The 26,125-nt window shown below is 45.4% G+C and overlaps 1 protein-coding gene across 2 annotated transcripts; it reads left to right on the top strand.

Annotated features, from left to right (window-relative positions):
- The first annotated feature begins 466 nt into the window (after window positions 1–466).
- Window positions 467–24,727, top strand: LKAAEAR1 (LKAAEAR motif containing 1). 2 transcript variants are annotated; one of them, XM_083744796.1, is made up of 6 exons: window positions 467–604; window positions 4,431–4,543; window positions 6,857–7,198; window positions 14,493–14,615; window positions 19,198–19,234; window positions 24,511–24,727. In XM_083744796.1, the coding sequence occupies exons 3-6, from the start codon at window positions 6,905–6,907 to the stop codon at window positions 24,519–24,521; spliced, it is 465 nt and encodes a 154-aa protein (XP_083600922.1). In that variant the 5' UTR covers window positions 467–604; window positions 4,431–4,543; window positions 6,857–6,904; the 3' UTR covers window positions 24,522–24,727. The 2 variants fall into 2 exon arrangements, with proteins under 2 accessions (XP_083600922.1, XP_083600921.1); XM_083744795.1 differs by lacking the exon at window positions 24,511–24,727 and having other exon boundaries at window positions 19,198–19,417.
- Window positions 24,728–26,125: the final 1,398 nt, after the last annotated feature.

Here is a 26,125-nt window from a genome sequence, read left to right as displayed (position 1 = left end):
CCGAGCAGCGGGAGCGCACCCCGCCGCAGGGATTCGAACCGCCGACCTTTCGATCGGCAAGTCCTAGGCGCTGAGGCTTTAACCCACAGCGCCACCTGCGTCCCATCTCTTGCGGGGGCGCAATTAATGCCAGCACCATCCGTTAAGAGTTTGGGTGTAATCTTCGACACCTCCCTTTCCATGGAGGTGCAGATTGCAGCTATAACAAAGGCAGCATTTTTCCATCTCCGCCAAGCTAAGCAGTTGGCTCCTTACCTCTCTCGCCCTGACCTAGCCACTGTTATCCATGCGACGGTCACCTCCAGACTGGATTATTGTAACTTGCTCTACATGGGGCTGCCCTTGAGACTGACCCAGAAACTCCAGCATTTTCTTTAACTCACCATTTCCCTCTCTAAGTTTCAGTTCAGCAGGCTGGCAAGCAGCCGGCTTGCTGGTCAGTGCATGTGTGTGAAGGCTGGGCAGACTGGGAGCCTCCTTGCCATTGTCTGAGTTGCCTGGCAACTAGGTTACCATGGAGACGTTTGTACACTGGAGGCCTGGACCAAAAGGACAGACCAGTACAAGGCCCTGAGAGCCGCAGGAGAGGATGTTGACTTGGCAGGTGAGAGAAGAGTCACGGAGTGGGAGAAACTGAAAAGTGGGGGGTTTAGGGTAAGGGGGAGCCTGGGACCTTCTGTTTCACCCCTATATCACCACCCCACTCCTGTCCCTCGTGGATGTATTTGCCTCTGCACGGGAAGGGGAAGAATTTTGACACAGTTTTCATTTTAAAGGCAAATCTGTCTACATTCTCACTGACCAAAACTATGCAAACTAAGACCCAGCTTTCCTTTAAAATCCGTGTTCCTCTGATTTTTGCAAGGCCAAATGATGTGTGCATATATACTGTCCAGGGTAAAGTGTGCCTTAAAATGAATATATTAGTGAAAAAAATATAACATATTAGGGGAGATTGCTTTGCAGAAATATGTATATTGGGTAGAATGGTGTGCCATGTGTAGCAGGAGAAAACTCTGATCAATTTTCAAGCGACTTTTCAAGGGACTTTTTTAAAAAATCACACATGGGGAGAACAGATCTTAAGAGTGGAAAAATGAGAAACTGAGAGAAAGCAAAATGGGACAGATTTGCCCATCCTTTTGGTTGGGGATAATTCAGACGGAAATACCCAGGTGTCAAAACAGGTTATTTATGTATGCCACCACTGCGGCCCGTGTTTCGTTAGCCCAAAAATGGAAAACGAGTGAGGTCCCAACCAAAGAAGAATGGCAACTTAAGCTGAAAGAATATGCACAGCTTGCAGACTGCACAATTAACATATAGAATATGTTAATTAACATACAGAATAAGGGAACAAGAAGAACATACGTTTAGAGAAGATTGGAAAACGTTTATTGAATATATGGGGGGAAATTGTGTACACTTGGAAACATTGGCAGCATTAAGATAAATTCAACAGTGTAAATAAGTTTTGATGGATGCAACAATGGAATACAGAATGGTTTAGTTTATGTAAAATATGCAGTGATTTATGGTATGCAAAATGAACCATGGAAAGAGAAGAAGGCAAGTCATTGATATCTTAAGGATGTTTAAATTGCAAAACAAAAAATGATACTATGTATATATATGAGAGAGAGAATGTTGGGATGCAAAGAATATGGGGATGTTGGGGCAATTTGTTGTTGTTTAGTCGTTTAGTCGTGTCCGACTCTTCGTGACCCTCTGGACCATAGCACGCCAGGCACTTCTGTCTTCCACTGCCTCCCGCAGTTTGGTCAAACTCACGCTGGTAGCTTCGAGAACACTGTCCAGCCATCTCATCCTCTGTCGTCCCCTTCTCCTTGTGCCCTCCATCTTTCCCAACATCAGGGTCTTTTCCAGGGAGTCTTCCCTTCTCATGAGGTGGCCAAAGTCTTGGAGCCTCAGTTTCAGGATCTGTCCTTCCAGTGAGCACTCAGGGCTGATTTCCTTAAGAATGGATAGGTCTCATCTTCTTGCAGTCCATGGGACTCTCAAGAGTCTCCTCTAGCACCAATGGAGCAATAATAGAGCAATTATGGAGTTTAACTGAGAGTATGTTGTGTGTGTAGTTTGGGCCTCTTCACTGGCTTATTATTTTGGCTCAAGCACTGCTTGGCAGTGACATACAGGTAATGGCCAGTTTCTTGGATTCAAACCCTGGTCTCCAAGGTCCTAGTCCCACCCTATAACCACAACACTACACCTGCCACTCATCCTCCAAGGCTTCCCAATGGGATTTTAATGGTGGGCAAATGTCATTGCTTCATCTGAATGGGAGACAAAGTCAGCTCCTATCCATGGCAGCTGCCCGCCATCTTAATTTAAGCAAAATGCAATGCCCCAACCTTTAAATCCATAAGGTCTATGAGGCTGAGTTTTATAGATTTCATAGGACTATATAGGCTGGAGCATTGAATTCTACCCGGACACTGAGGTCCAGCACCGAGGGCCTTCCGGCGGTTCCCTCACTGCGAAAAGCCAAGTTACAGGGAACCAGGCAGAGGGCCTTCTCGGTAGTGGCGCCCTCCCTGTGGGACGCCCTCCCACCAAATGTCAAAGAGATAAACAACTACCTGACATTTAGAAGACATCTGAAGGCAGCCCTGTTTAGGGAAGCTTTTAATGTTTGATGCATTACAGTATTTTAATATTTTTTTGGAAGCCGCCCAGAGTGGCTGGGGAAGCCCAGCCAGGTGGGCGGGGTATAAATAAATAAATAAATAAATAAATAAAGTAGTAGTAGTAGTAGTAGTAGTAGTAGTAGTAGTAGTAGTAAAGGCTGGCAGCCACCAAGTATGGGAGCTGAGCTTTGCTCCCATTGAAAAATAGCCCTGCCACTCACCCGCTCATAAAATGAATGTCCGAGGGGCTGACAGAGAGGTGCAGAGAGGTGTCGCAGCTGGGTGTCATAGACTGGCTGAAGATAGATGAGTGATTAGAGGCACCAGCTGGGGAATCCCCAAGGGAAGAAGGTTCAGAACCAGGGGGTTGGTGGTGGAAGGATGGCAAGTGGGAGAAGACTTCAGGGAGGAGGCATCGGAAGCTGAAGAGGCCACAGGTCTTCGTGAGCAGGAGGAGGTTGTGGCAGATGGCAGTTCAAACTTCAAGGCTGAAGCAGAGGTTGGAGAGGGATGGGGCCAGGAGAGAGAGGGGCTGGCTGCTGAAGAAGCCAGGGTGTCATTGTCATCCCCTGTTACGACCAGCTCCCTTCCCCACTGGTCTCCTAGGACATGCAGAGAAATGAAAAGAGCAGAGCAGAGATTAGTTGTGTGTAGGTGCAGTCTGAGATTGCTTGGGGAAAGCCCGGAAGAGGAAGAGCCTTAGAAAGTGGTGGGATGCAGGGACCTTCAGCCCTCGCTGTTGGGATGCTGCCAAGAGACTGGGGCGTCTGGCAGGCCCCCAGAACAGCATCAAAACTGCGACTCAAGCCTCAGAAGCCTTCAGAGGCTTAAGCACGCAAGCCAGCAGAGAAAAAACTCTTTGCAGCAGAAGTAGCGGACAGAGACATGTGTAAGCATATTTACAGCATTTATTCAGCAGCAGGACAGTGGAGAAACATGCCTGCTTCCCTTTGTGCCCAAGCAAAACAGCAATAGCAAAAGCAATATACAAACGGAAGTTCCCAGCAAGCCTGTGCTGGAAGTAAACAGGCATGTGACACACAACAGTCATGCCTGTTCCTTTTAAGGTGGAATGGAACTATATCCTAACACTCACAACTGCCTTGCTAGACCAAGACCTACTGGGACGAGTTGCCTGGATCATCATCATCATTTTTTATTTGTATGCCACCTTTCCACAGTTAAAAAAACAACGCTCAAGGCGGCTTACAGCATGACAAGATTTGCATAATTACAAAGGCACAAACAATAAATAAACCACATCAAAAAAATACACAACCAAATGGGAAACAATTTCCACATAAATCAAAATCTAAAACTAAGAATACAGCATTATTATCACCGTTTAAAATAACATAGGTTAAAAAACCCCCAGCAATTTACAAAACAAAACAAAACGGAGCCCTCTCTGCCCAGCGACAGCAGTGGCAGTAGCACTTTATAGAGCCTATCAGGCCCCGCCCTAGGCCAGGTGGTGAGTGGCAGGACTGGGGCCCTCAAGCGCTGAGCAGGGATCACTAGACCCGCGCCGCTTTAGTTTCTTTGAGACACTGGTATTTTTATTGCTGACCTGAGCTTGATTCCAGCTCTTGACACTGGGTCAGGCTGGTGGGAGCTCCTGGGGGCTAGTGCTGGACCTCGCCAATAGCTGACACCAACCACAACTAGGAAATTCACCATCAAGGTCACAGGTAACCTGTCTTGTCCTGTCCTGTCCACTTTCCCATGATGCACTCTGGAAAGCAAAGCATGACCTGGCACTTTTCTCTTTTTGACCAACAGGGAAACTATTGTCTTGCATTGTATCTAAAGACCCTCTGAGACTGAGGTTTTGTTCTCAAGGAAGTGGCTTTTAAAAAAAACAACAACACACTCACCATTGACTTTCCCCAAAGGTAAGTGTCATTACAAAGGGGTGTGTGAGTGTTTAATAGCAATATTTGCCCAGCCTTAAATGTAGTAAAGGACTACCTTCCAGAGCTGGGGTGAGGATTAATGAGCAAGGTGGTGCTTAAGGAAAGCGCTGCACAAGTGGCAGGTAAAGGTAAAGGGACCCCTGACCATTAGGTCCAGTCATGACCGACTCTGGGGTTGCAGCACTCATCTCGCTTTATTGGCCGAGGGAGCCGGTGTACAGCTTCTGGGTCATGTGGCCAGCATGACTAAGCCGCTTCTGGCGAACCAGAGCAGTGCACGGAAATGCCGTTTACCTTCCCGCTGGAGCAGTACCTATTTATCTACTTGCACTTTGATGTGCTTTCGAACTGCTAGGTGGGCAGGAGCAGGGACCGAGCAACAGGAGCTCACCCCGTCGTGGGGATTCGAACCGCTGACCTTCTTATCAGCAAGTCCTAGGCTCTGTGGATTAACCCACAGCGCCACCCGCGTCCCATAAGTGGCAGGTAGGATGATGCATTTAACACAACAAGATAACAGGATTTATTTCCTTTGGGGAGTAAGCACTGGAAGCTAAGGTTGCCTTTGCCAATGGTGCCCCTCCAAGCGGCTGGCAGAAATGTGCCATGGGGCATGTGGGGAGCATCAGCATGGGGAACCCAAATGACTCAACCAGGTGTCATGTAGCTGATGGGCAACGCAGGTCTCAGAGCCTGGTGGTTACCTGGCCCATGCAAGAACCTGCATGGAGCAGACAGAATCACATTCTGGACCTTCTAATTCTGTGATCTGCACAAGAGGTTCTCCATGGCTGGCTTCTCCCATCCAAATGTTCCAGCAATGCTTTTTTTAAAAAATGTTTCCGTTCTTGGACAGGGTTTTGTAAGAGCAACACCCCCTTGTAGCAAATCTATGCCTGTGTCCATCTGCAAGTTCTGGTTGTAAGCCATTACATCTTCCAGCCCAAAAGATGCTTGCTGGACGAGACGTGGTTCGTCAGAAGCCAGGCAGAAAACGCCACAGGCGCTGACTTGGCACTGAGGAGTTGTCCGCTTCTAGCTTGTGGTTGAAATTCTAGTTAAAAGGCTCTGGTATCACCCATGAAACCACTTCCTCCTTCTTATCTGAAACATGCTGTGTAATTTCTTGCTAGCAGGTTCAGGAGACCCTGGCGATGGGGAGCGTTTTCCTCTTTTGACACATCTTTCTATTTCCTTTTCTCTTCTCTTCCCTTCGTATATCTCTTGTGGAACACAAACACGCACGGCGTGGTTTTAGGATGGCCAGCTTTTCAGCCAGATCCTCAAGCCTCTTTTTTTGCTGTTCAGCTTGATCTGAAATTGTTAGCAGGGGATACTGTTTACTTCCACGCCTTGAAAGGCATCAACTGCTGGCAGCTGCAGGGCCCAATGAAAAGCAGGCAGCCCTAGGCATCCATCTTTCTGCTGTTATCTCAGGGGTAGGGAACTCAAAATTGGGAAGCAAAAGTGAGCAGGGGGAAATAGTGAGGGGGCCTTGTCAGGCCCTTGAACTGGGCATTAGACACCCCTGATGTACAGAGTTGGGAAGCATAATGCATTTCAAGTGTTATTTCAGCGTTTTAAATAGCCTTGTGTTATTGTAACTCGCTCTACACCCTTGAAGCTGACCCAGAAACTCCAGCGGGTGCAGAATGCCGCAGCGAGGCTCCTTACAGGGTCATTGCCATGGGATCACATTCATCCAGTGCTTTACCAACTGCACTGGCTCCCACTGGAGTACAGGGTCAGGTTTAAGGTGCTGGTTTTGACCTTTAAAGCCCTATGAGGCCTAGAACACTTGTACCTACAGGGCCGCCTCTCCTGGTGTGCCCCGCAGAGGACCTTAAGATCCACAAATGACAACACTTTGGAGGTCCCAGGTCGCAAGGTGGTTAGATTGGTCGCAACTAAGGCCAGGGCCTTTTCAGTACTGGCCCCGACTTGGTGGAACACTGTCACAAGAGACTAGGGCCCTGCGGGACTTGACATCTTTCCGCAGGGCCTGCAAGACAGAGCTGTTCTGTCGGGCCTTTGGTTTGGACTCAGTCTGGCCCTTATGTTTTCCCTCCCCTTATGGTTTTGATCTATGGGCTACTTTTAAAATGAGGCTGCATTTTAAATTGCATTTTAACCTGTATTTTAAATTGGGTTGTTTTTTTCCTATTATAATTTTACTGTAATTTTACTGGTGTTAGCCACCCTGAGCCCGGCTCTGGCCAGAGAGGGCGGGGTATAAAAAAAATGTATTATTATTCCCATGGTGAAGCTGTTTGGTTTTCCTCTCTTCCATAGCCCTCCTGCCAAGAATCAATCCAATCTAAGTTGGCGAGATAAGCAAAGATGTCCAAAGGCGGAGCGCTCCAGAGAAATAAGTTCACCGTGCGACACCAGAAGCGTTCGAGCGCCAGCGAAACGAACAAGATGACTCTGGCGCAGATGGCACGCTACTTGGCCTTCGCTGACCCCAGTCAGCCCAAGGTGAAAGAGATGCTGGCTGCCGTCCTCATGAAGGACAGGAATTTGGTGCCGGAAGAGGAAAAGGTGGCGGAACAGAAAAACCTCATTGGGGTCCTAAAGGCCACCGAGGCTCGGAACCGGCTCCGGAACACGAGGCTCCAGTACCAGAATCTGAGAGTGAGTTTGTATGGGGTTTGGGGAGGGGGGAGCGATGGCAGGGATGGGCTAGATGAGGAGGAGAGCTGGAAACCATATTTCTCCATTCTCTCAGCCCTATGGGGTAGCTTAGATTGTGTCACAGTCCGGTTCATGGGCAATCAAAGTCCCGGCAGGGGACGTCAGGAGCGGGGGCAAGATGGTGTGGTGGGAGCAGGAACGGGGGTTCAGAAGCCAGGAGTCAGGAAGCCAAGAGTCCAAGGGTCAGAGAGCCAGGAGTCAAGAAGTCAGGGGTCCAAGGGTCAGGAAGCAAGGAGTCACGAAGTCAGGGGTCCGAGGATCAAGAAGCAAGGAGTCACGAAGTCAGGGGTCCAAGGATCAAGGAGCAAGGAGTCACGAAGTCAGGGGTCCGAGGATCAAGAAGCAAGGAGTCACAAAGTCAGGGGTCCGAGGATCAAGAAGCAAGGGGTCACAAAGTCAGGGGTCCGAGATCAAGAAGCAAGGAGTCAAGAAGCCTAGGTTCAAGGATCAGGAAGCAAGAAGACAAACGCAGAAAGGCAGGAAGTGTGTTGCTGTAGCAAAGAGCCAAAGGGAAATGCTGACCTTATATCCCTTCCCAGCTCTTGCCACCAGGTGCTGTGAGTTACCAATCGGCCTCACCTGTGAGACCACGCCTTGCTTCTTCAGAACAAACTTAGGAAGGTCCCAGTCATGCAAAGTCCTATTGGTCACAGGGCCTGGCTCCTGCACGCACACCTGACAGATTGAGTGTGAGCGACTGGCCCAAGGTCACCTAATGAGCTTCATGGCTGAGCGGGGATTTGAACTTCAGTATCCCAGGTCCTGAGGGGACGCGGGTGGCGCTGTGGGTTAAACCACAGAGCCTAGGACTTGCCAATCAGAAGGTCGGCGGTTCGAATCCCTGCGACGGGGTGAGCTCCCGTTGCTCGGTCCCTGCTCCTGCCAACCTAGCAGTTCAAAAGCACATCAAAGTGCATGTAGATAAATAGGTACCACCCCGGCGGGAAGGTAAATGGCATTTCCATGCGGTGCTCTGTTTCGCTAGAAGCGGCTTAGTCATGTTGGCCACATGACTCGGAAGCTGTATGCCGGCTCCCTCAGCCAGTAAAGCGAGATGAGCGCCACAACCCCAGAGTCGGCCACTACTGGTCCTAAAGTTCAGGGGTCCCTTTACCTTTTACCCAGGTCCTAGTCCAACACTCTAGCCACTATGCTAAATCAGCACGTAGTATCATAGAATACTGTGCACCCTGACTTCAGCAGGGTGAGAATGTTTACCATTCTGCTTCCAGCAAGAAAATACCTTTGGCTGATCCTGCTTGCCCTGTGGGCTCTAGCCTCCAACACTCATTTTCATCTCACTATAGGGGCATCTACTTCATCCTGAGAGCCGCAAAGAGGTTGGGAAATGGAAGCACCTTTCTTTTTTTTCTTTTTTTTTTCTTTTTTAGCTTTTATTTTCAATGCAAAATCGTAACAAAAATTACAAACATTGAATACACAAAAACGAAAAAACACACATCTACAAAGCAAAACCATATCATAACATACATAAACATAAATTGACTTCCTTCCTTTGTTCTAAGACCTCCAAAGATATTTACTCTTACTGTATTGTTGTGTCTAATTAGATTACTTCCATCTTTATGCTTTTTTACATCATTTTTCTTGTTCTTTAACCCTGTAAAGCATCACTCATTACATACCAATATACTGACTCCAGAACAATGTTTTTTCATATACTCTTTAGCACAACCCCATTCTTTTAATAGTTTCTGGTCCGATTGTCCCCTTATGTAAGCTGTCAGTCTTGCCAGATTTATGTATTCACAAAATTTAATTTGCCTATCTTTCACTGATGGAATTTTTCTGCTTTTCCAGTTTTTAGCTATAAGCATCCTGGCAGCTGTTGTTGCATAAAGGAATATTTTCCTTTGATTTTCGGGGATATCATTTGTAATTAAACCTAAAAGGAATGCCTCCGGTTTTTTACTAAAAGATATTTTAAACATCCTTTTGAGTTCTTCATAGATTTCATTCCAGAATTGTTTAATGGGTCGGCATTCCCACCACATGTGGAACATTGTTCCTATTTCTTTTTTACATCTCCAACAGGTATTCGATTTTAATTTGTAAATTTTTGCCAATTTTACTGGAGTTATGTACCATTGGTACACCATTTTCATAAAATTTTCTCTTATTGTATAACATGCCGTGAATTTGATGTCATATTTCCATAATTTCTCCCATTGATCCAGCCGAATTACATATCCTATATCACATGCCCATTTGATCATAACTTCTTTTATTTCTTCATCCTTTAATTCCCATTCTAATAATAAATTATACATTCTGGATATATATTTTTTTGAGTTTTGTAATAATACTTTTTGTAATTTTGATTCTTCTTTTTCAAATCCTATTACTTTATCCTGGTTAAATATTTGTGCAATTTGGTGATATTGAAGCCATGTGGTACAGTATTGGGTCACCTCGTCATATGGTCTTAGTTTTAATTGGCCCTGTTCTTCCTTTAGGAGCTGCTGGTAAGTTGCCATTCTTCCTGTAGTATTTTTCTTTTTAACTGATATTACTTCTAGCGGTGAGACCCACCATGGAGTTTTTGGTTCTAACAACCTTCTATGTCTCACCCAGACCTTGTATAATGCATTTCTAATTACATGGCTTAGAAATTCTTTATGGACTGCCACTTTGTTATAAATTAGATAGGCATGCCAACCATATCTGTTGTTCCATCCCTCCAAATCCAAAATGTCGCTGTTATCCAATTTGATCCAATCCTTGATCCAAGTAAAGCATGCTGCATCGTAATATAGTCTCAGGTCTGGGAGTCCAAAACCTCCCCGCTCTTTTATGTCAGTTAATAATTTATATTTAATCCGTGGCTTTTTGCCTTGCCATATAAATTTTGTTAAGTCCATTTTCCATTTCTTAAAACAATCATCTTTACCTATTATGGGAATCATTTGAAAAAGGAACAGAAGTTTTGGTAAGATATTCATTTTAATAGCCGAAATTCTACCCCAGAGTGTTAATTTCAGTCTTGTCCAAGTTTCCATTTCTCTTTTTGTTTCTTCCCAAATTTTTTTATAATTATCTTCAAACAAATTTATATTTTTCATTGTTATTTGTATGCCTAAATATTTCACTTTTTTTACAATTTGTAGTCCAAATTGTTCTACCAGTTCCTTTTTCTCTTGATCTCCCATATTTTTTACCATTAGTTTCGTTTTTTCTTTATTCAAAGCAAAACCTGATACCCATCCAAAGTTTTCCATTTTTTCTAGAGCCTTTGCTATGCTTTCCTTTGGATTTTCCACCATTAAAACTAAATCATCCGCAAATGCCCTTATTTTATATATTTTCTCTCCTAGGGATATTCCATTTATTTCTTGATCCAATCTGATTTCTTGATTTAATATTTCCAAAACCAAAATGAATAGCAAAGGTGAAAGTGGGCACCCTTGCCTGGTGCCCTTCTGTATTTTAAAATAATCAGGAAGCACCTTTCATGGGGACGTAGCCAGAGACAGCAAGGGGGTGTGGCAGAAACAGCCCAGAATTCCTGGTCCCTGCACAGATTTAGTTTTTTAGGGGTTGGGAAGTGTTACTGCATGCCATTCCTAAATGCAAACCCTGGGAAAGCTCCATCGAGACCGATTGGAATAACCTGCCAACATAGTATCAAGCCCCTCCAACTTTCCCTGTGTAATCCCCGTGAGAAAGCTAGTTCTGGAAAAGTTGCTTATTTTAGACCAGACCGCCCCCATGGAAGGTATTTTCTCTCTCTTGCTCGTTCGCTCTATAATCCCAAACAACATGATGTCATAACTTGGCCCCTGCTGTAACGCTGGGCTTGATATTTACAGCTCTTGCCATAAAATATGCTATAGTTAGCATCTTGGAACAGGACTTTGCAGCCGCCGCTGCTGCTGCTACTGTCAAAACAAAGCCTTTTCTGTCCTTCCAAGGCTGGGGCTATTCTGGCCGGTGAAACAAAGCGTCTCTCTTGGGGGTCTTTAACTGGCAATAAACAACGACCCGCCCTTTGCAGACTCCCAAAAACTTGGCAACAAGCAGCGCAATATGTACACAGAGATGCATCTCCCAAGCAAACCCAGTGGCTTTTCAGGGATTATGCCTGGGGGTGATGGTTAGATTTAGGCAAATGGATGTGACAGGGCTGAGGCCTCGACAGAGGAGTGTTTGGGACACTGGAGCCCAATGAAATCAGTTTGGGTTCAAGTTAGCTGTGACAAGGGGCGGAGGAGAAATTTGCATTTAAAGAGAAAGCTCATTTGCACTTTCTGTAGCAACAGGAGCACAAAAAAACACAGCCATCCTTCGGAATGCGCACTTCTCCAAATTTTGCAATGCTGTCCTCCATCGAAAGAGTGTGTCAGCAAAGGGCATATATTCATGTAAATCGCATTGCAATATGCATTCTATTACTTAACCCCTGTAAAACTGGCTAAAAATTATAAACTAACATCAAATCTGTGTTGGAGATGTAAAGTATCAGAGGGATCCTTATAACATGTATGGTGGGGATGTGATAAAATTAAGAAATTTGGGGGAAATATACATGAGGAACTGAAAATATGTTTAAAACAACAATAGGTAAGATGCCGGAAACATTCCTTTTAGGAATTATTACAAATGACATCCCAAAAGACATGAAGAGAATCTTTTTATATGCAACAGCTGCTGCAAGGTTATTGATTGCAAAAAAAATTGGAAATCAGAAGAAATACCAACATTGAAAGATTGGCAAAATATTTTTTTTTGAAATGATTGAATTAGCAAAAATGACGGCAACAATTAGAATGCAATCCAATCAAAATCTCAAACAGGAATGGAAATGTGTAGAAGAATACATGACCAAAAGATGCTCCAACAAGAATGTATTGTTATGTATAGACTGATTTCACAAAGTTAAGATAAATAAGAATGAATGTTTAATTATTAAGATACAAAATTACAATCTCAATAATAAAGTTACAAAATAATAACAAGGAAGTCACGCACGGGTGGAGGGAAGACACAGGGCAAGAAAAAAGAAATGGATAAATGTTGGTACTTAATGAAATGTGAAAATGTGAATTTACAAATATAACGTATATGTATCTGTAATGGTTCTAAGGGGGTTGCTCGTGCGTAAGTTGCCACCACTCCTGGCTAGGTTGCCTGGTTGAACCCTTTCTGTCCGGACAGCCTTTCACCCGTGGCTGTCTCAATCGCTGGCAGAATCCATCAGTGAGCGTTTCTTGAACTTCTTCCAGCAAAGAAGTTCTTTGACGCCAAGTCTCCTCCTACTCTCCCTGCGCGGAAGTTTTCTGCGCAGGGAGGGTGTGGGCAGTGGAGGACCCGTGCTCTCCCCACTGGTCTCCGGTGAAGAGTCCTGGAGCCTCCTCTCCGGTTCCCCCATCTGCCCCCCTTCACCCCTGGTGTTACGCTGATTTCCTTCCCCAGCAGATGGGCTGCCTCTCTCCCTGCTGGGACCCTCTCCGGCATCTCTCTGGAGCCTCCCCTCCGCCTCTGGCTCCGATGGCAGTTCCCTGACAGTATCAGTATGTAAAGATTTCATATACGTATTGCAACATTAATAAGAAATAAATTAAGTGCAAAGGAAAGAAGGAAAGAAGGAAAGAAGGAAGGAAGGAAGGAAGGAAGGAAGAAAGGAAGAAAGGAAGAAAGGAAGAAAGAAAGAAAGAAAGAAAGAAAGAAAGAAAGAAAGAAAGAAAGAAAAGAAAGATGCTTTGCAGGGCGAGTTAATCTTCACCCTTTCCTCTCCCAATTCTGAATTCCTCCACCAGCAGCAGCACTACAGTTAGCTTTTGAGGGAAAGCTCCCATTGGTAGCAATGGGAACTTTCTCTGTTTCCAAAGGCTAATTGCAGTGCAGGTGGGATTTTGCTGGAATCACAGTAAGGGAGGGCAAGGATCCCCATACACTGTGGTCCTGATGAAAACCCTCCACCCTGAACCTACTACTATTTTTTAAACTTACGTGTGGTTGCCAAGCATGAATGGGAAGCAGCTTTCCCCAACCAGGCGCCCTCCAGATGTTCTGGACTGCAACTTGCATCGGCCCCAGGCAGAACAGGTGTGCTGATGGGCGTTGTGCCTGTGAATACTTTCTTTATCCTGAGCAAACCGTTTTGTATGATTGGCTTTTCGGACTGATGAAGCGTGTAGCGAAACCTGTAATATATCCGGAGAACAGGTCTCCTTTTGCCCACTTGCGTTATTCCCACCAGGGTGGTGGCTTTGATTTGCCTTCCCGTGATTAATCCAGTCCTATGGCTTTGTGTTTCCAACTCAAGACTCACTGAAGAACATCTCATCCAGTTCAATCTTTGAAAAACAGCTTCGAAAAACCTTTTCATATTCTTCAGTGTGCTACCCTTGCCATTGTGGTGGCACAGGGCTGCCGTTCTGTGATTGGACTTATGCTACTTGTTGAACGGTTCATTTATCCAGTCTGTATAATGTTTACTGCACATGTAACTTGTTAAGATGGGACGGGTGGCGCTGTGGGTTAAACCACAGAGCCTAGGGTTTGCCGATCAGAAGGTCGGTGGTTCGAATCCCCGCGATGGGTTGAGCTCCCGTTGCTCGGTCCCTGCTCCTGCCCACCTAGCAGTTCGAAAGCACATCAAAGTAGATAAATAGGTTCCGCTTCGGCGGGAAGGTAAACGGCATTTCCATGCGCTGCTCTGGTTCACCAGAAGAGGCTTAGTCATGCTGGCCACATGACCCGGAAGCTGTACGCTGGCTCCCTCGGCCAATAAAGCGATATGAGTGCCACAACCCCAGAGTCGGTCACAACTGGACCTAATGGTCAGGGGTCCCTTTACCTTTAACCTGTTAAGATAGAGTTGTACATTTATCCACTCCATGTTTACAGTATCTCCAGGCTTTGTCTTGCACATGGCACCTTAGTATGTTTGTTGTTTAAATGGTTACAAGTCTATTTCTATTCTAGCTATTATTCTAGTAAATTTGGTTTTATACTTATAAGCCAGTTTGTGGTGGTGTTGTTTTGTTGTATTATTATTACTGTCACCACATTTGATATATACTTTGTGTATATATATATATATGTGTGTGTGTGTGTGTATACTTTGAATTAGGAGTACCACCGTTTGGCACTCAGGTCTCAGGACTGGGAGAGAGGGCTGCCATTCAGAGTAGCCAGCACTGGACCAAAGGTCTGGTTCAGTCCAAAGCAGCTTCAGTCCTTCATTCATTTCATTCTCTTTCAACTCCAGGCACAAGAGATCAACTTCCTGATCTCCTTCCAGAGGAACGCTAAAGGTGCTGTGAGGCTCGAGGTCTTCCTCCCACCCAGGAAGAACCTTAGAAAACTAGCAGACTGCATGAACACAGTCCAGGTATGTTGAATGCACAAACTGTCTGGCAAATAGTTCCTTCCCACTGACATATCTCTCCATTTTCCAGTTCTGAAAGGGGGGCCCATCAAGAAAGGTCGCTTAGAAATGTGGGCCTGCGCAGTTCCCTCCGCAGACAGCGTGCACATGTCGCCGCAGAATATCGAGGAGGCCCGGCCCCCTCCTTTAATTTTTTTTGGGGGGTCCTAGACCACTCGTGGAAGCCCCTAAATGGTGCCCCTGATTCATATGGTGGACCGTTTCCTGGGAAGACGAAGTGATGGTCATCATCTTCAGTGGTTCTTTAAAAGCATTCAGCTAGCTCACTGTGGCTGGATCCATTGATAGTTAGGGGAGCCAACTGGGTCAGACCAGTAACCTATTTTCACAATGGTTTACTAGATGCCTGTGACAAACCAGCAAGCAGGACCTGAACACAAGAGCCCTCTCCTCAATCCCATGGATCCCAGCAACTCTTATTCAGAAAGATTCCTGCCTTCAACTGTGGAGGCAGAACCACCGCATCTAATAAATAGCCTTCTCCTCCATGGATTTGCCCAATCCTGGAAATGTAAAGAAAAGGAAGGAACTTTTTGTCACATGTAGTGGGAATGTAAAAAAGTGAAAAACTTCTGGGAAACGATATATAATGAGATGAAAAAGATGTTAAAATATACATTTATTAAGAAACCAGAAGCATTTTTACTTGTCATTGTAGGAGATGATATTAATAGACAGGATTGTAAGTTGTTTTTATACGCAATGACGGCAGCAAGAATACTATTGGCACAAAAATGGAAGCAAGAAGAATTACTGACGAAAGAAGAATGGCGGATGAAACTGATGGACTATGCAGAATTAGATAAATTAACAGGAAGGGTTCAAAACCTGTGAGACCAGAGATTCTTAGAAGACTGGAGTAAATATATGAACTATTTGAAAAGTAATTGTAAGGAACAGATTATGCTAGTAGGACTGCAATAAGTTTTGTAAGGAGGACTATTTGAAATATTGCAAGAAAGACTATGAGGAGAGTTATTAGTTAATGATAATTAAGAGTAATAAAGAAATTAAGAAATGCAGAATAAGTGATAAAGAATAAAAAATCATCAGAGGTGTTGGTGGAAGTCTAAAATACTGTATAAGATAAGAAGTTATGTTATATGATTTTTGGAAATGATATGATAAAAAAACTAATAAAATGTATGTATGTGTGTGTGTGTATATATATATATATATGCTTTCGTAGATTTTCACGGGTACAGGAATGCAGGTTTTGGTGTCCTCGGGTGTCTTCCCGTGTAAAAGTTGGGGTGTCTAGGCGACGTTTCGACGAGGTCTCACTCGTCATCTTCAGGCTGGTGCTTTCGGCTTCTTGTTACTGGAACAGAGCGGGATCTCAATGTTTGAGTTCCTATAAATACTGTAGAGGGGGTGTGGTGTCTAGCCTCCAATGTTCTGGGCAGAGAGGAAGTTCCCAGGCTAGTGTGCCTTTTCTTCTTTTGTTCCTTAATTACTTGAGAGATACCTTGAGTGATTTCTTGAGTGATATCCTGAGTACCACTTAGGTGGGTCATTAGGTGTGGATTAGTTGCTAAAGTCTTTGTGTCTTGACCTCTTGAACTTTGTGAAGAGTTTTCCTGAGAAGATGGCTGTATTGCACTTAGTTGTGCTTTGGCTTGGCTTCGTGTATAGGGGCGAGCTGTGGTTTTGTGGCTTGTGTCAGCCAGATCTGTGTAGGGATTGCAGGGGGGTGCAGCATCCGGAGGTGCCACCATGGATTGGCTACTGGATGGTGTCAGTAATTCATCTGTGGAGAGGGTCTGGGTTTGGGTCTGGTGTGGTTGATTGGTGTTGGCGTTCTGTGTGCCTCTGGATCTGGTGTCAGTTTTTGTGGGGAGGGCTAATTTCCAGATGTCTGGCAAGCGGGATGTGTCGTCACGCTTGTTCATGTTGTGAGGGTGTTTCTCTATCTCGATGGCTTCCATGATTATTCTCTTGTGGTGATGTTCCGTGTTAAAGAGCAATTTGGAATCTGCAAAATTAATTTCGTGTCCTGTTTCTTTCATGTGTTGGAAAAGAGAGGAAGTTTTTTCTTCTTTTTTGACGGCATTCTTGTGTTCTGCGATACGTGCATTTATTCGTCTGTTTGTTTGTCCAATGTACGTGGCTGGGCAGACTTTGCAGGGTATTTCATAGATCCCTTGGTTTTCCAACTGGATTTTATCCTTGGGGTTTCTGAGGATATTGGCTATTTTTTGGTTGGTGCAAAAGTGCAATACAGCCATCTTCTCAGGAAAACTCTTCACAAAGTTCAAGAGGTCAAGACACAAAGACTTTAGCAACTAATCCACACCTAATGACCCACCTAAGTGGTACTCAGGATATCACTCAAGAAATCACTCAAGGTATCTCTCAAGTAATTAAGGAACAAAAGAAGAAAAGGCACACTAGCCTGGGAACTTCCTCTCTGCCCAGAACATTGGAGGCTAGACACCACACCCCCTCTACAGTATTTATAGGAACTCAAACATTGAGATCCCGCTCTGTTCCAGTAACAAGAAGCCGAAAGCACCAGCCTGAAGATGACGAGTGAGACCTCGTCGAAACGTCGCCTAGACACCCCAACTTTTACACGGGAAGACACCCGAGGACACCAAAACCTGCATAGCCAATATCCTCAGAAACCCCAAGGATAAAATCCAGTTGGAAAACCAAGGGATCTATGAAATACCCTGCAAAGTCTGCCCAGCCACGTACATTGGACAAACAAACAGACGAATAAATGCACGTATCGCAGAACACAAGAATGCCGTCAAAAAAGAAGAAAAAACTTCCTCTCTTTTCCAACACATGAAAGAAACAGGACACGAAATTAATTTTGCAGATTCCAAATTGCTCTTTAACACGGAACATCACCACAAGAGAATAATCATGGAAGCCATCGAGATAGAGAAACACCCTCACAACATGAACAAGCGTGACGACACATCCCGCTTGCCAGACATCTGGAAATTAGCCCTCTCCACAAAAACTGACACCAGATCCAGAGGCACATAGAACGCCAACACCAATCAACCACACCAGACCCAAACCCAGACCCTCTCCACAGATGAATTACTGACACCATCCAGTAGCCAATCCATGGTGGCACCTCCGGATGCTGCACCCCCCTGCAATCCCTACACAGATCTGGCTGACACAAGCCACAAAACCACAGCTCGCCCCTATACACGAAGCCAAGCCAAAGCACAACTAAGTGCAATACAGCCATCTTCTCAGGAAAACTCTTCACAAAGTTCAAGAGGTCAAGACACAAAGACTTTAGCAACTAATCCACACCTAATGACCCACCTAAGTGGTACTCAGGATATCACTCAAGAAATCACTCAAGGTATCTCTCAAGTAATTAAGGAACAAAAGAAGAAAAGGCACACTAGCCTGGGAACTTCCTCTCTGCCCAGAACATTGGAGGCTAGACACCACACCCCCTCTACAGTATTTATAGGAACTCAAACATTGAGATCCCGCTCTGTTCCAGTAACAAGAAGCCGAAAGCACCAGCCTGAAGATGACGAGTGAGACCTCGTCGAAACGTCGCCTAGACACCCCAACTTTTACACGGGAAGACACCCGAGGACACCAAAACCTGCATTCCTGTACCCGTGAAAATCTACGAAAGCATATATATATATATATATATATATATATATATATAATTTGCCCAATCCTCCTCCTCCTCCTCTTCTTCTTCGCAAACTTTACTGAGCACAGTGGTACCTTGGTTCTCAATCTTTATCCATTTATCCGTTCCGGAAGTCCATTCCAAAACCAAGGCACCCTTTCCCATAGAGAGTAATGCAAAACGGATTAATCCTTTCCAGACTTTTAAAAACAATCCCTAAAGCAGCAATTTAACATGAATTTCTTTCTAACGAGACCATTGATCCATAAAATGAAAGCAATAATCAATGTACTGTGCTATAAAATAAATGAGACAGTATTGTAGATGAGAAAAATTATTATCCACACAGTCATAAAAACAAATTAACCGAAAAGTCCTCAAAAACAAAAACGCAAAATAAATAGCAAAAACAAAAGAGCAAACTTAATCCATTCCGGAAGTCCGTTTGACTTCCAAAATGTTCGAAAACCAAGGCGCAGCTTCTGATTGGTGCAGGTGCCCTGAAAACAATACCCGACATCGCATCGGACATTTGGCTTCCGAAAAACATTCGAAAACCAGAACACTACTTCCAGGTTTTCGGCGTTTGAGAACCAAGGCTTTTGAGAACTAAGGTACCACTGTATCTTAAAAACAGTTACCAAATTTATTTGTCTTCCAAGACCTAATACATGTGCAGATGTGAAGTCTTGCGTGCTGCCATTCACAAGGCATCAAAACAAACCTGGAGAATCTTTTCCATTACAAATTCAGCTCACAATCCGCAGGGTGGACTTGAGATAATTTCTTAACCGGTGACTGCTTCAACTGAAATGGTCACGGGATTGCTGCTGTTACGTTGTTAATAAACTAGGCGAACCGAGACCATCTACACACTGTTTCCTTTGCTTTGCTTTACAGAGAAGCCGGATTGAAGAGATTCTGGAAGATGAAACGGGTGAGGTCTATATCAGAAAGCCTTGAAACCCCACGTAGGACAAGGCAGTATAAGGGGAGGAGATTATGGATGGAAGCCAGACAGAGACCAAATCTCTGGACAGCTCCAACTTAGAAAAACTATTGCTGCTCAATAAACTTCATGGATTATTATCCATGACTTAAGACAAAAAACAAAAAACCTCATAGTTAGGGATGGGCAAATCTGTTTCAGCTCCATGTTATTTTTGCATGTGTTCACCCAAAAGTCTGTTCCATTCCATCTTTTCCCATTAATCTTCAAGATCTCCAAATATATATTGCATTTAAATGTGCATTTTAGGCTGCAATAGGACCTCTCAGCAGTTGTGTGTAAGGCTGCGCGGTCAAAATGCAATTTTTGAAAACGGTGAATTGTTAAAAGTTTGGGGTACTTTTTAAAAGAAACTATCGTGGCTAAACATTCAGGAAGTACAAACAGCTGGCCAGTAACTTAACTGACAGATCTGCACCATGGTCAGAGAGGTCCTGATCAGCAAAGATGGGATTCTCTCTCCAATTTGCAGCTCTGCCTTTCAAATCAATGTGCGTGGTGCAGGGCCTAAAGCATCCTTTGTCAATCTGGTGCATGCCTCTGCTTGCTGAGGCTGATGGGAACTGTCATTCAAAACATCTGGAGGGCACCAGAGTGGCAAACACTTGCTAGAGCATTATGCCTGGGATAGGAGATGCCTGTTGAGGAACGCTGAACCTGAGATTAGTCATCTCTTGTTAGAGACATGCTTTTCAGTTCAAAAACCTTTTGGTACTGAAGACCTATCCTTTCGTGCAGTCCTGTGCCTAGTTAGCAAAATAGCTGAGCATCAGACTTGCAGAGTTTGCTGTGCTCTGTAGAGACTGAATTCCTTCCATTTAAACCCTGAGCAACATATGCAATCCTGTGCATGCTTAGCCATGAATGTGGGACTCGCAACATCCTCATTCCATTGATGATGCATGTAAAACCTCATATAAGCAGACACTGGCCCCAATCTCCATCCATCCCCACCTCCTTGTTTCCTCCTCTGTCAATTTTGTATTTTCTGCCTCCCCACCCAGCAACCATATAGCCTGTAACAACTACTAGGCACTCTCTCCAACCCAAAATAAAGCAGGGGGTCAACATTCAGCCAGGTGGTCCCTGGTCCATCAGATAGTGTCGTCCCCCCCCCCCAATCTGCAGAGATTGAGGCCTGCGGGAGTCATTGCATGAATGAGATGACTTCACGGGATTCAAATGCTTAGAACATGTTCCTATATATGCCTGATTCTAAGGTTTAACAATAGGAAAGTAGATTCTACCAGACTCATTAAAAAGCATAGGTAAAGGTAAAGGGACCCTGACAGTTAGGTCCATTCGTGACCGACTCTGGGGTTGTGGCGCTCATCTCACTTTACTGGCTGAGGGAGCCGGCGTACAGCTTCCGGGTCATGTGGCCAGCATGACTAAGCCACTTCTGGTGAACCAGAGCAGCGCATGGAAACGCCGTTTACCTTCCCACCGGAGAGGTACCTATTTATCTACTTGCACTTTGACATGCTTTCGAACTGCTATGTTGGCAGGAGCAGGGACCAAGCAACGGGAGCTCACCCCTTCACATTCTTGTTGTTTAGTCGTTTAGTCGTGTCCGACTCTTCATGACCCCCTGGACCATAGCACGCCAGGCACTCCTGTCTTCCACTGCCTCCCGCACTTTGGTCAAACTCACGCTGGTAGCTTCGAGAACACTCGTCCTCTGTCGTCCCCTTCTCCTTGTGCCCTCCATCTTTTCCAACATCAGGGTCTTTTCCAGGAAGTCTTCTCTTCTCATGAGGTGGCCAAAGTAGTGGAGCCTCAGCTTCAGGATCTGTCCTTCCAGTGAGCACTCAGGGCTGATTTCCTTCAGAATGGAGAGGTTTGATCTTCTTGCAGCCCATGGGACTCTCAAGAGTCTCCTCCAGCACCATAATTCAAAAGCATCAATTCTTCGGCAACCAGCCTTCGTTATGGTCCAGCTCTCACTTCCATACATCACTACTGGGAAAACCATAGCTTTAACTATAGGGACCTTTGTCGGCAAGGTGATGTCTAAACCACACCGCTTCATAGGATCATAGAATTGTAGAGTTGGCTGTGGTCTAAACCACTGAGCTTCTTGGGCTTGCTGATTAGAAGGTTGGCGGTTTGAATCCCCACAACCAAGCGAACTCCCGTTGCTCTGTCCCCGGCTCCTGCCAGCCTAGCAGTTCCAAAGCATGCCAGTGCAAGTAGATAAATAGGTACCGCTCCGGCGGCAAGGTAAATAGCATTTCCATGCACTCTGGCACTTGTCACAGTCCTCCGTGCACCAAAAGCGGTTTAGTCCTGCTGGCCATATGACCCAGAAAGCTATCTGTGGGCAAATGCCGGCTCCCTTGGCCTGAAAGCGAGATGTGCGCCGCAACCCCATAGTCACCTTTGACTGGACTTAACCGTCCAGGGGTCCTTTACCTTTACCATCTAGACCAGGGGTCTGCAACCTTTAAGACAAAAAGAGCCACTTGGACCCATTTCCGAAGGAAAAAAAACCTGGGAGCCGCAAAACTCATCATTATAAAAATAACTTTTTTGTCACTTTTTATTATTATTTCTTTGTTTGACCCCTCAGAATTACTCCTCCTCATAGAAATAAACGTTAAATTAACAAGTTACCTTTTTTTGTGTGTGTGTTCTTCACTCCCCTTCAAAACAGTGACCAGCGTACATGCCCCCTTTCAATGCAGTGACCAGCTTACAATGTAGCGGGCGGGCGGGCGGGCAGGTGACGTCGGGACGGTGTGTGACTAACGCACGCACGGCCCCCATGCGATGTCACAGCCAGTACAGCGCCCACCACAGTGGGGAGTGTTGGGGCGCACAATGCGCCTCCTCCCCTCGCTAGTATCCGCCCCGGAGCCGCAGCAAAGGTGTAAAAGAGCCACATGCGGCTCCGGAGCCGCAGGTTGCAGACCCCTGATCTAGACCAACCCCATGCAATGCAGAAATCTCAACTAAAGTCCCAGTTTTAAAACTTCTAGTGAAGGGGAGCCCAGCACATTTTGTGGTCATCCATTCCACAGCTCTTATCGTCAGAATGTCCTTCCTGATGTTTATCCAGAATCTCATTTCTACTCATTTGCATTTGTTTGTATTTTATGTTGTGGTGGTTTTATGCACTGGTTTAACTTGCCTTGCCTTCCTGGGAAGAATTCTGGGGGCTGAAGTTTCTTGAGGTAGGATTGTTTTTCTTCTTCCCCTACAAAGCTACAGTTCTCAGCATTCCCAGGGGAGAGTGGCTTTTGCCAAACCATGTGAATGGCATAATATATATATATATATATATATATATATATATATATATATATATGCAGGTTTTGGTGTCCTCGGGTGTCTTCCCGTGTAAAAGTTGGGGTGTCTAGGCGACGTTTCGACGAGGTCTCACTCGTCATCTTCAGGCTGGTGCTTTCGGCTTCTTGTTACTGGAACAGAGCGGGATCTCAATGTTTGAGTTCCTATAAATACTGTAGAGGGGGTGTGGTGTCTAGCCTCCAATGTTCTGGGCAGAGAGGAAGTTCCCAGGCTAGTGTGCCTTTTCTTCTTTTGTTCCTTAATTACTTGAGAGATACCTTGAGTGATTTCTTGAGTGATATCCTGAGTACCACTTAGGTGGGTCATTAGGTGTGGATTAGTTGCTAAAGTCTTTGTGTCTTGACCTCTTGAACTTTGTGAAGAGTTTTCCTGAGAAGATGGCTGTATTGCACTTAGTTGTGCTTTGGCTTGGCTTCGTGTATAGGGGCGAGCTGTGGTTTTGTGGCTTGTGTCAGCCAGATCTGTGTAGGGATTGCAGTGTAGGGATTGCAGGGGGGTGCAGCATCCGGAGGTGCCACCATGGATTGGCATGGATTTTTCTTCTCAGGAAAACTCTTCACAAAGTTCAAGAGGTCAAGACACAAAGACTTTAGCAACTAATCCACACCTAATGACCCACCTAAGTGGTACTCAGGATATCACTCAAGAAATCACTCAAGGTATCTCTCAAGTAATTAAGGAACAAAAGAAGAAAAGGCACACTAGCCTGGGAACTTCCTCTCTGCCCAGAACATTGGAGGCTAGACACCACACCCCCTCTACAGTATTTATAGGAACTCAAACATTGAGATCCCGCTCTGTTCCAGTAACAAGAAGCCGAAAGCACCAGCCTGAAGATGACGAGTGAGACCTCGTCGAAACGTCGCCTAGACACCCCAACTTTTACACGGGAAGACACCCGAGGACACCAAAACCTGCATTCCTGTACCCGTGAAAATCTACGAAAGCATATATATATATATATATATATATATACACACCCTATCTTTCGCTCCATAAGATGCACTTGTGTTCATTGCCTATGTCTCTTCCACCTTCCTTTCTGCATTATGATTATTTTTTTAAAACGTTCACATGAAAATTGGCGTTCAAACCGATATTTGGCTACGTATATTTTCGCCATGTATGTGAGGGTGTCTCAATGTACCCAACACATATATTCCTCTGACATGCACATTTTTTAAATCAGTGCTTCTTGGTTCTTTCCTGAGCTGAGGACATCGCTGCACAATTCGGAGAAATGCAAACTCCGAAGGAGGTTATGCAAATTGTGAACAGCCCTGAGACCCCCGGGTATGGGGCGGTATATAAATTAAATAAATAAATAAATGAGATAAATAAAAAAATATAAGCTCCCTGCCCTCCACACGTGTGCGTGCATGTTGCATCTGAAACTGACTGGGCCGCCCATTGTAATGGCCCAATAACGCTGGGAACTGTTGCGAGGGAGAGATGGAAACTTCACCGCTTTGCGAAAACTCCAGTTCTCGGGAATCTTACGGGAAAGCCATGCAGGACCCAGGGGTGGGGAACCTCAGCCCCCAAAAACCTAATATTGGCCTCCTTTTACTCTTACGAATGCCTGTTTGCTGGCCTGGGTGGAGGACCAGGAGAGGTGAGTGTTGGAACGAGCCTACGGAACAAAGCTGAAATTTACATTCGTTGCTCTACCCATTTTGGCCTCTGGTCCTGCCTCACTGCTGCCATGTGCCCACACCAGCCCCCGAAGCTTGCCCAGAAAGAAATGTAGCCCTTGAAAAAGGTTCCCCGCCCCTGATAAATCAAATCTGCATTGTTAACAGCCAGTGACCAATATTCCCCTGGTATGACCGGTATTTTGAAACGGGTTCTCAAGTGCTAAACGCTCTGTCTGCTCTCTTTTGCCGCTTCAGCGAGATTCTAGGGCAACCGCCCTCCGGAAATAGGTCCCCGTTTCCTTTGCCACAATCAGGGCTCTTGGCGATGAGCGCTTGGCCTTGTGCTGAACCAAGGGGAGCATAGCTGCTCAGACGTCTGTAGAGCCTCTAAGCTTGAATAGGTCGCTTTTTTGCATATGTAAAGATAGTCACTATGTATATACCCATGTTCCAATAAAGGCAACCGACCCAGCCTGGAATTGCAGCTTCTATCTTATTTCTCCTTTGCTCACTAGTCTTTCGGTGGGGTTCACCAGGGCTGAGCCACCACGACTTTCCACAATTCACCATCCCAGTTTGTCCTGACCGCCATGACTCTGATGTACCCAGGAGCATAGTGTGGGGAGGGCCAGGGAGCCCCCAGCCCCCTCTTTGAATGGTCACCTGGCCAGTGTTGAGGTATTGTGCCCACAAAGGACCGTGTCATGGCCCCATGAACCCTCCGTGTCCCAGAAGACACCCAGGAGAGAAAGTTCCCCAAGTGCAATTGATTATTGTTGCCCAGTGCATTTTGGAAGCAATAACTTCTTCTTCTTCTTCTTCTTCTTCTTCTTCTTCTTCTTCTTCTTCTTCTTCCTCCTCCTCCTCCTCTTCCTCTTCTTCCTCTTCTTCCTCTTCTTCTTCCTCCTCCTCTTCCTCTTCTTCCTCTTCTTCTTCCTCCTCCTCCTCCTCTTCCCCTTCTTCCTCTTCTTCCTCCTCCTTTTCCTCTTCTTCTTCTTCCTCTTCCCCTTCTTCTTCTTCTTCCTCCTCCTCCTCCTCTTCCTCTTCTTCCTCTTCTTCTTCTTCCTCCTCCTCCTCCTCTTCCCCTTCTTCCTCTTCTTCCTCCTCTTCCTCCTCCTCCTCTTCCTCTTCTTCTTCCTCTTCTTCCTCTTCTTCTTCCTCTTCTTATTCTTCCTCTTCTTCTTCTTCCTCCTCCTCTTCCTCCTCCTCTTCTTCTTCTTCCTCCTCCTCCTCTTCCTCTTCTTCCTCTTCTTCTTCTTCCTCCTCCTCCTCTTCCCCTTCTTCCTCTTCTTCTTCCTCCTCTTCCTCCTCCTGCTCTTCACCCTAAGGTCCCAGGGTGGGTTTCAACATTAAAACACAGTATTAGAAACAGTTTAAAACAACCTACAATCACAAAAATGAGGTGGATCCAAAAAATAAACAACTCCCTTGCTCTGAGACAATCCCCTGCAAATACACACACACACCGTATTGGCCCGACAGTAAGCCGCACCCACAAATAAGCCACACCTTTAAAATTCAAGGCTTATTTGCGAGGGCAGCCTGCCGCCCAGCACTAGCGCCCTGAACGGGGGGCGGCCGACACTTGGCGCCCCGCTCCCCAAGCCAGTGCCGGCACTCAGCTCCAAACACAAGCCGCAACAACAACTACCAGACTTTTAGAAGACGTCTGAAGGCAGCCCTGTTTAGGGAAGCTTTTAATGTTTGATGCATTACTGCATTTTAATATTTTGTTGGAAGCCGCCCAGAGTAGCTGGGGAAGCCCAGCCAGATGGGCGGGGTATAAATTATATTTTTTTTTATTTTTTTTTTTAATTTTTACAGTCAGAATTTGGCAAAAAAAAAGTGTGGCTTATATTTGGGGCAATAC

The sequence above is a fragment of the Podarcis gaigeae genome (assembly GCF_964106915.1).
Source record: "Podarcis gaigeae genome assembly, chromosome: 6".
Lineage (NCBI taxonomy): Eukaryota > Metazoa > Chordata > Lepidosauria > Squamata > Lacertidae > Podarcis > Podarcis gaigeae.
The sequence above is the reverse complement of the archived record's forward strand: the minus strand, read 5'-3'. Positions and strand labels throughout refer to the sequence as shown.

Excerpts from the sequence above, each read along its gene's own strand:
- LKAAEAR1 (XM_083744795.1), top strand. The coding sequence starts at position 6,905 with ATGTCCAAAGGCGGAGCGCTCCAGAGAAATAAGTTCACCGTGCGACAC. Across the intron at positions 7,199-14,492 it reads TCCAGTACCAGAATCTGAGA|GCACAAGAGATCAACTTCCT; the intron begins GTGAGTTTGTAT and ends TTTCAACTCCAG. Across the intron at positions 14,616-19,197 it reads ACTGCATGAACACAGTCCAG|AGAAGCCGGATTGAAGAGAT; the intron begins GTATGTTGAATG and ends TTTGCTTTACAG.